This window comes from Cheilinus undulatus, linkage group 21 (assembly GCF_018320785.1).
Source record: "Cheilinus undulatus linkage group 21, ASM1832078v1, whole genome shotgun sequence".
In the NCBI taxonomy this organism is placed as follows: Eukaryota; Metazoa; Chordata; class Actinopteri; order Labriformes; family Labridae; genus Cheilinus; species Cheilinus undulatus.
The window spans coordinates 30,683,875-30,693,304 of record NC_054885.1 but is presented as its reverse complement, the minus strand read 5'-3'; the positions used below and the strand labels follow the sequence as shown (position 1 = coordinate 30,693,304).

Below are 9,430 nucleotides of genomic sequence, written 5' to 3'. Positions count from 1 at the left end.
AATGTCAAGAGGAAGATGAGAGAGTTGACAATACAGACGAGCTGAAGGCTGCTATCAGAGCAACCTGGCCTTCATAACTCCCCAGCAGTGCCACGGACTGATTGCCTTCACGCCACGTCACATAGATGCAGTCATTTTTGCAAATAGAGCTCCAACCAATTACTAGTCAATATTTCTGTATTATAAATCCTTTCTTGGACTGATGTTTTGTTGTAGTCTAATATTTTGAGAAAGTGGATTTTAGATTTTTCTGAGCTGAAGATTGAAACAAAAAGTCTTAAAATATTTAACTTTAACTTCTTGAATGAAATTGTATGCATGCTAAAAAATGACTGATCAGACAGAAACCAAAAACTAAACGGATGTCTTTTTCCAGTCTGTTATAACATGTCAGCTAACCAGTCCACTAATAGCATCTTATTGCTTCTAACATTTTTCTCTCTGGCTGCAAACAAGTTGGGGGACATTTTGACCAGCTACACAAACTACTGCCTGTTTACCTCCCAAGAAAAACACAAGTAGGAGGAGATTTTCTTGTCATGACATAGCATGCCTCTATTTGAACCTACACCACTGGAGGTTACAGAGCAGTTACTTGGAACGGCGGGTTTTAGCAGCTTGGGAAATACCTTTGGTGAGTAACAGTATCTGATTTTATGTCCTATCTGATAAAATTAAAGTTATACATTTAAAATTCTGCTCTATATCACTGAAACATCCTACTTTAGACCCTTTAGGGCTGTATTTTGTCATATTTTCATCATTTTTTAACCAATTATCTGCATTTCTCTTTGCACAATGATCAAAAATCTTCTGACTTATCTTCCCTCCAGATAACATGGAAGTGAAGACAGCACCTACAAAAAGGGTTTACATCAGCATGCCAAAGAAATACTTTGCTGCTTTAGCTAAGAAATATGAACTGGTACATAATTGTTTGCCTTTGCCAGAAGCATTCCTTAATTTAAACTTGAAATTCTAATTTGATTCAGTAATTTTTTCATCATTTTACAGGACCATGGGCTGGTTATAAAAGACTTGAATCCCTATGTAAATGAAGGATATGTCCGAGCCTACTTTAGAGAATGGGGCACTGTTACAGCCTGTAAGGTAAAGAATAAAAAATACTGCTTCATTTCTGACATTTTTGTATCATATTTGTGCAAGTTAAGGTAGAAATATTTAAGATATTAGAAACTAATAAATCAACCTGTCAAATGGATCCAGATTAAGAAGAATCAGAGCTCAGGGGAGAACAAAGCTGTGGCGTATGTGAGATTCTCCACAGAGGACGAAGCAGACAGAGCAGAGTGGGCCGGTCCTCACTACATCGGAGGCGATGTGGAAGTGAAACGAGTAGTCAGTCCAAAGGTGAGCTTCCGTCTCTTATTTTATTTTTTTAAGAGTGAATTTAAATCTGCGTCTGCATCAGCTGACTGGAAGGAACCTATGTTTCAGATGGAGGATGATGCAGAGGAGGAGGTGGCTGCTGTTAATGCCAATAAGCCCCGCCCACGGCGTTCAATGGGTCTGGGTTACATACTGGAGGATGCCCAGTGGCTGGATGATGAGGATCAGGGATAAGCAGACAAAATGCTGCGTTTTTAAAATTTTAAATCATGTCTGAACATGTCTGAGAAAAAAAAAATACATATTTAAACGCAACAGTAATTTTCTTTTGATGAAAATATAATACAACTCAAAAATACAAAAATAAAATATTCATTAATATATTTTATATTCATTTTAGAGGATACCTCACTGTTTAGTTCTATGTTTTATATAAACATCTAGCTTGTAATGTTGCTGTACATCCATTCAGCTTTGGTTTTCACATTCATGCAGACCTGAGTATACTTAGGTCTAAGAGTTTTATCCACTAAATAAACTGTTGTTGTTTACAGCTCTCTGTCTGCTGCTTTATTCCAGTAAATTGTTCTTTTAACTGTTGTGGGTAACAGATTTCCAGAAGTGATAAGTAACTAAATTTACTAAAGTTATTCAAACTGAGTAGCTTTTTGGTGCACTTGTACTTTATGGAGTTTTTTGCTTCTACTTAAGTATACTTTTTTCTTTTTGAAGTATTGTACCTTTCTATAATTTAAACGGCATCACTTACCGAGTAAAAAATGAAATGACTAAAAGAGGTAATCCAAGCTTTCCGTCAACTGTGTGAAGCTGAAAGAGGCCATTTAAGTTACGTACATACAGTCTTTCAGTGGATTTAAACTCAAATAGATTTAAAAAAAAAAACTTGTGTGGTAATAAAATATGACAAAAAGAGACCAGCACTGCCCAACTCCACTGTTAACTTTTTGTCTTGTCTTCTTGTTTTCAGATAATTTAAAACATAAAACAGACTTTTTGTTTTCATTCTTGAATTTTTATTAATAGGGAGAAATACGCTTAGAAGGGCACTTCTGCATTCATGTTAGAAGTGGTCTTAGGATGGAAATGACACTAGAGCGCATATGCATCCTGATTACTTCCAGCATGAAGACGGAAGTGCACTTTTCAGTTCATTTCTCCCTCATTATAAGAAATGTATGATTGAAAAACAATATGAACTTTACTGCTTAGTAAACACGTAATATGAGGTGCTGTTTTAATTGAACAAAGTTCTCAATTTTAAAAAACGATAAGTATTAAGGCCACAGAGGTGGGCAGTGCTAAGAAATGCAGGTCTTAACACGCAACATAAGGCAGCTACCATGACACGTCCTGCTACAGTTACAAAAATTACAAATCTGTCTCTGAAAACTTGAGAAAATGTTTTAGATACAGTAAGACCTCAATAAGAAACATATAACAGGAAAATTCTACACATTGCATCTTAGATGGTCTTTTTTTATGTGTTGCTGACTGCTCAGCAGGATGTGAAAAGACAGAAAGGAGTGAAAATTAATATATTACCACAGCAGAAATTACACAGGAAGACTTTAATAAGTGCAATGAGATCTAGAAAGAGATGGAATAGTTAATGAAACACAGGAAAAAGACACCACCGACAAGAAACATGTTCAACAAGGTCCATTTGTTTTAAAATCTTTTTTAAAGTACGATATTTTTCATGCATTAAAAAATGTTTTTATAGTGTTGTTACCATCGAAAATGTAAAAAAAAAATGTTCCAAATGAGTGATTTCCTGAAAACTGACCCATTTTATGTAAATTAACCTTTACACTGGCGTTCATAAACATGTTTGCCCCCAATCAAAAACTAGTCATCCAAATGAATGTGAAAGAAATTTAAGAGAAATTGGTATTAAAGAAACACAAAAGGAAACCTTCAGTCATTTACAAAAGTAGCTGACTATGCTGACTGTCTCATTAAAACGGTCGCTTGGACAAACTTGAGTTTGTGTGTGGCGGAAATGACGTCACATGTCAAGAACCAATCCCAAAACAGAGCGCCAAGTTTCTTTCCCAGCGTCATAAACATGGCGGAGAAGGAGGCAGAAATTGCGTTTAAAAAGGTAGGAGAAATAATTTTACTCCCTTTACAATGACACTTTCACTTATACACTCACCTAAATCGTAAAATAAGAACTAATATTACATCCTTTTTACGTAAATTACGTTATCGTAGGTCCGTAAAGCACCCACGGTAGCACAGTGCATCTCGTATGTTGAGTGATTCAACTTTACGCCACACAGAAACCCAAATGTTTATCATTGAAATAATAACGCTGAATTAAAGAGCAATCAAAGTGACTCACATTTTGAGCGTCTAAGTCAGTATTGTTGGATTATATTTCGGCTGTTGACTAGAACTCAATAATAAGATCTTTTAAAAAGGTACGTAGGGGCGACCGGGGTTGGCTTTCGCTTTTTTTTTGTTTTTTTTTTTACACTCGCGTGCATCACTCAACACTGACATTAGGCTGAAGGTTCAAGTCTCGTGGCAAAATGCTTATCTTTTTTAATTCTAGTAAATTATTTTAACAGCTACTTATTAACCATAATTCATTCATTTTTAAAGACATAAAAACAGAAAAAGTATCCATACCCTTTATATTTTTTGAATAGTAAGTCCTGGGGCATTATGTGTCATTAGACTACTCGATTTCATGTTTTTGTGGGGCTGGATAAGTGAGAGGAGAGCAAGTGTGTTATCAAAATTGTTCAAAAGAAAACAAAGTATTTAACAGGGAGGCACGATATTGGTTAATTTCCGATATCTGTTATGCTGTCTTTTACAAATTTTATTTGGCCAATGCCAGTATCAATCCTGATATTTAGATGTAGCTCAGACCTCAAACTTCAGTTTTAAGAGCACACAACTTAAAGCTTGAGGATGAACAAGTTGGCAAATTTCAGTCCCTAAATACATTTTAAAGTTAAAGAAATGATAAATAAAGAAAAAGTCTTCAGCTGATGTAGACCTGTTGGTCCTCCCTAAAACTCCTCTAACTTATTTATTTGTATATACGGTATTTACAGGCAGATTTTATAGACAAAATATTGATAGTCAAGTCAATTATATATGCCATTCTGATAATTCACCTTTTAAGCTAAAATCTGTCAATATCATTATCATGCTGATAATATCGTGCATCCCTAAATAAAATCAAACTGTTGACCTAAGAGCTTCTCCTCCTCATTTACAGGAAACAGTAAACAAACTGTTGTCCACCTTCTTCAAGGAAGACAAAACCAAAGGTGAGCTGAATGATTCTTTTAATGACTGACCTCCTTATACATGTTCAATGTTTCCTTTGATATCTTAACTTTAATTTATCTCTTTGTGTTACAGTAAGTGGTGATGCTGTGCTGCTCATGGTAGAGATGCTCCGAGTGTTTGTGCAAGGTACGGTGTCCTATTTGGTTCAGTTGGATACAGACTGCTTGACGATGCAAGTGTAATTAATGATCTCATTTTCAGAGGCCGCTGTACGATCACTGAAACAAGCTGAATCTGAAGACTGTGACCAAGTAGACATCGAGCACTTTGAAAAGATCCTTCCTCAGCTGGTGCGTAGCCCAACTAAAATGATTTGGCAGCTTTAAGACGGTGTTTTGAAAGCATGTAACTGTATCATTTGCATAGGTGGAAAAAGTATCAGACTATTGTACTCAAGTAAAAGTAAAGCAACTCTAGTTAAAATTTACTTGAGTAGAAATAAAAGTAGTGGCCTATAAATCTGCTCAAGTAAAAGTAAAAAATAAGTCATTTAAAATACACTCTAAGTATTGAGTATCTACTTTTGATACCTAAGGGACTTTAACAGTGAAATATGGCATGTCCTCAATGTGCAATTACAACTAGAAACTATAGCTGCAAGCAGTGCTGAAGGGCCCTCGCACCCCAGCACATGTCAAGAGGTTTTCTTGTAGGTCTAGTGATGCAGAAAAAAAAAAAATCAAAAGCCCTATGTTGAAAGGTGTGTGAGGGCAGAATGCTTAAAGGTGTTTAAAAGAAAAAAATCACAATTCAGAAGAGGAAATCATCAATAAGAAGAAGGGGGTGCTGGGACATAGTGAGGAAATTGATGCATAAATCTAGTCAGTCAAATTGTGATCATCCATGTTAAGTTTTCTGATGATTGACATAAGCAATGTGGACTTATATAGAATCAAAATAGTTGGCACACTTAAAAAAATATGGAAAAATGTTTTCCAACTTTGGGCCACATTCACAGTCCTGCCTTATGGTGAAAACTCACAGTTTATACAACTTTAGATCTCCATCTTGTCTAGAGCACAAAAAATTGGGACACAATCTGAAGAAATCTATAGGCTGAGATCATTCAGATGTGACTACAGTGATACCACCCAAAACAGTCAATAACAGCCAAAATATACCCTTTAACTATTTGTAGTGTGTTTCCTGTACATATTAGAGGATGGTCGCAGGCGACATTTTATTTTGTCTAGATCTGATACATATGTGTACTGATTTTCATGCATGTTGCTCCTACCCAGTCCCCTGTGTCACTCTTGGGGTACCTGTGGGGCCTCTGTGCAATGGACTTGCACTGTTCCACCAAAACACAAAAATTGGGAACAATTTTCTGGGAGGTTTTTTGGACTTTTTAGACATGTCAAGGCCCCCCAAACAAGCCGCAAAGTGTCAGAAAAATATCTTGGCCCACAGATACAATAGTTCCCTTGCTCTAAGGTCAGTGCTTGGGTCCTAAATGTGGACCTCCAACCAGGTTATTACATGGAAATATGGACTCATTCTCTCGTTATGTGCATTACTGACTGTCATGTATTTTGAAAGCTTTTTAAAATGTATTTAAGTATAATACTTCATTCAAAATATACTCAATGGAGACCATTTCTGCTATCATTCCTATACTGGGTCGTTGATCATTTAGAACGATTTGTTCAATTTGTTGAAAGTTTTCTGAAGTTTTAGATGTGCATGGGCATCCAGAACATTCATCGTCTTGGACGTCCTCTAAAATCTTTTGTGCCATTCAAAAACGCATGCATGTGACATGCAGTGTTCCCCATACACCTCAGATAATGTACCAAAAGATTTGCCTCTTCTGATGCCTTAGCAAAGACGTGCACTTCAATTAGTAGCCAGAATTCCTACACGGTAGATTTAGTGCCTGTAGGCATTTGAGTTTAGTTTCTCTGAAATCCCATGTTGCTTATACAATAAGTGTTTTGTGTCTCAGCTGTTTACTACAATTTAAAAAGAAGTTACATTTCAAATATTGACCTCAGTGTTTATCTCTTTTCCATTGCAGCTAATGGACTTCTAGCACCTTAATGCCACTAGAGGGAGCCAGAGTGTTGCCTTCAATCTTCTTCAGTGTCTGCATTCACAAGTTTGGCTCTACTGAGGGTTACAGTTTCTGTGTAACTGCAATTTCATTTTACACTCAAATGTGTAATAACATTAAGATTCCCACTCTGTGTTTATTGGAGTTGTTTGATTTTAAGTGGAAAGCAGCAGTGCTGTCCACACGCCTCCCTGCTACCACCAATAAGGCCCACCTGTGCTCCTCTGTGCAACAACAGGTGCTTCCAGCATGCTCCATGGCGCCCTTCATCAAAGCCTCCTGGAGCAGTTGGAAGCAATTAGAGTAATAAGGGGAGCAGCCAGTCCCTTAGATGATGACAAGTGCCAGGAAAAAAGGAGTACCCCCTCCGGCCACTTTGAAGTTCCCTTTTGCTGTCCTGCGATGTTTAGTTAGAGGTGGGGGGAAGGGCAAAGGGGACCTCTGGCACAGGGGGAAAGTTGAATGGGAGTGTGCGTGCACAGATGCGTGCATGTGTTAGCCAAACACGGCCGGAGACCACACGCATAGATATTCTGTTTGAAAGGAAACATAACAAAACACATTGGAACATGGTCCAAGAAGAGCAGGGTGTAATTCTGAAGGTAAATAAACAAAAGAGGCGAGTAGTAGAGGTGCTTTCTCTCCTTTCATCACAGCAGAGGGGGAAGCTGGGCCTGCGAGGTAGAGGGTAATGTGGGGTTTTCTAACCCGAGCGCCTCTGATGGTTTTCCACCAGTGGTCTATCTCACCAACGTGTCTTCACTGTGAGTCAGCATAGCTGCACAACACCTCACACTATTTATTTGTGTGGCTCTTGGATGACTCACCATGCTTGCGAACCCAGCCTAAAATACAGCTGGAAGCAACTTAGGTGGAAGTCAACAGTCCAGACTCAGAAAGGTGCTCAAGGACAGAGCACCTGGAATTTGACCCAGCACCTTTTTAAGTAGGACCCAGACTGGATTTGTGTTTCCCAGGAGTCACTTTCACAGCAGGCCTTCAGAAGAAGGTGTGTTTAGTTTAATGATGCTATGAGAACAATTGGCACAAAAATCTTTGTGAATGTAATAAATTATTTAGTTAGTAATTAGAATGATTCATAACAGCATTTCATGCCCTTTCAAGGCCTTACATGTAACCAAATCCACCCTTCTTTTTATCATGATCAGAACAAATCTGTTGTAAGTTAAGGTTTTGGAAATGACAGGGGTCATATTTCTGTTGGTTTACTAGAGATAAAATGTATCATCTCCAAATGTCAGTCCTTACAGATGAAATAAAAACAATTATTCTGCTGAAGACCTCAGACTATTTTCCCCTTTTTTCCACAGTTTGAGTTGCTGGAAGGACTCCTTCCTGGCAGAGTAGTACACTACCGTACAACTTTTTCTCCTTATGCATCTTAGTGGAACAAATTACATCTGAAGGCAGTATTATTAAACATACGAAAGCAGTTAGGACAAGAATGGGGAGGGGCATTGAAGAGAGTAATGAGTTAAAGCTTTTCTTGATCATACATTAAAGGCAGGGAGTGTCGACAGCCGGTCCAGACGCTTTGGAGAAGCTCTGGAGTGAGAAGCTTTTCCCAGGAGACAGAGACTGATCCGTCTGCAGCCTTCTGGCTGCTCATTGGATGGCGCTGCACGTGGAGAAGGCCATCGATGCTTCAAGTCTGATTGAAGCTAAGGATTTTGGAGAAGCTCTAAAGGCTGCAGTGATGATTCTTGAGTGATTATTTGTAAATTAGGAACTGAAATAATCCTTTAATCAGTAGGATAGAGTTGTGTTGGGGCAAAGCTTGAACTGCTTTTGAATAGATGGCATCCTTGGCTTGTTTTTTTTTCCTTGAATCTCATCAATATGATGGATTAAATTGGAGATTAAATGCTTCTTTTAAGTTGTACATATACTTGCCTAGACTTACGTCTTTATCAGGGTTATCAGCAAGTCATTTAGGTTCAAAATGAGTCTATTAATTTTTGACCAATTGCATTGATTGCATTTTTTATTGTCCCTTTCAGCACACTTTGATTAAGCAATTGCAGCATCTCCCCTGCAGCTACAATGATGTAAGTGTATGTCTCCTTTTAATTTAAAAACAGCTCAAAATTCATCTGCACCTTATGATACCAAACATTTATCTTTTTTTCTGTCCTATTATTTCCTTTCCAATCCATAGCAAGCTCCCTTTTCCATGCTTAAGTTCATGTTATAAGCTTCAATCTACCCAGAAGTTTATTTTTTCCTTTAAAATAAAAGAAGGAATTTCATTACCCCAATTTAAGATGGTAAAAAAAAAAACTTAAATGGAACAAAAACAAGGACCTTGAGGAAAAAATGAGAGACAAATTCGGATTTATAAACGTAATCATTTTATGTGATTTCAGTCCTAATCTTTACACAAAAGTGCTTTAGAGTCAGATAAGGTTTTGTGGGTAAAGTTCCAGTATTTGCGGTTTAGATTGAGTCTAGTCTGTGATGGAGTCGTCTGACATTTTTTTGAGTGTATGTTAGGATTATGTCTGCTTTCAGCCCTCCTTTTTCACTTGTCTGTTTTTTTCTGTTACACAGATTCCTCCATCTCTCCAACTTTCTGTCATCTTAAAACTCCTTTCTTCTCGAGCCCAAACAAGGGTTCTGTCTAAGACGAGTGATGATAATATATCCATTTCCCTGTCTGCTGGGTTTTCT

The 9,430-nt window shown here is 37.5% G+C and overlaps 2 protein-coding genes across 2 annotated transcripts; both read left to right on the top strand.

Annotated features, from left to right (window-relative positions):
* Nucleotides 1-838: 838 nt before the first annotated feature.
* LOC121503939 (heterogeneous nuclear ribonucleoprotein A0) lies at nt 839-1,584 on the top strand. Its single transcript, XM_041778561.1, has 4 exons — nt 839-925; nt 1,015-1,110; nt 1,228-1,371; nt 1,459-1,584. Exons 1-4 carry the CDS (start codon nt 839-841, stop codon nt 1,582-1,584), a joined length of 453 nt encoding a protein of 150 aa, XP_041634495.1.
* A 1,832-nt stretch (nt 1,585-3,416) lies between these two features.
* On the top strand, nt 3,417-8,038 carry cenpx (centromere protein X). Its single transcript, XM_041778014.1, has 5 exons — nt 3,417-3,475; nt 4,610-4,661; nt 4,756-4,809; nt 4,885-4,973; nt 6,704-8,038. Exons 1-5 carry the CDS (start codon nt 3,440-3,442, stop codon nt 6,716-6,718), a joined length of 246 nt encoding a protein of 81 aa, XP_041633948.1. The 5' UTR covers nt 3,417-3,439; the 3' UTR covers nt 6,719-8,038.
* Nucleotides 8,039-9,430: the final 1,392 nt, after the last annotated feature.

What these genes read in the sequence shown, in the direction of transcription:
- LOC121503939 (XM_041778561.1), top strand. Translation starts at nt 839, where the DNA reads ATGGAAGTGAAGACAGCACCTACAAAAAGGGTTTACATCAGCATGCCA. An exon ending in TAGCTAAGAAATATGAACTG is followed by an intron (nt 926 to 1,014) that starts GTACATAATTGT and finishes ATCATTTTACAG; the next exon opens with GACCATGGGCTGGTTATAAA. An exon ending in AACGAGTAGTCAGTCCAAAG is followed by an intron (nt 1,372 to 1,458) that starts GTGAGCTTCCGT and finishes CCTATGTTTCAG; the next exon opens with ATGGAGGATGATGCAGAGGA.
- cenpx (XM_041778014.1), top strand. Translation starts at nt 3,440, where the DNA reads ATGGCGGAGAAGGAGGCAGAAATTGCGTTTAAAAAG. An exon ending in CAAGGAAGACAAAACCAAAG is followed by an intron (nt 4,662 to 4,755) that starts GTGAGCTGAATG and finishes TTTGTGTTACAG; the next exon opens with TAAGTGGTGATGCTGTGCTG. An exon ending in GCTCCGAGTGTTTGTGCAAG is followed by an intron (nt 4,810 to 4,884) that starts GTACGGTGTCCT and finishes TCTCATTTTCAG; the next exon opens with AGGCCGCTGTACGATCACTG.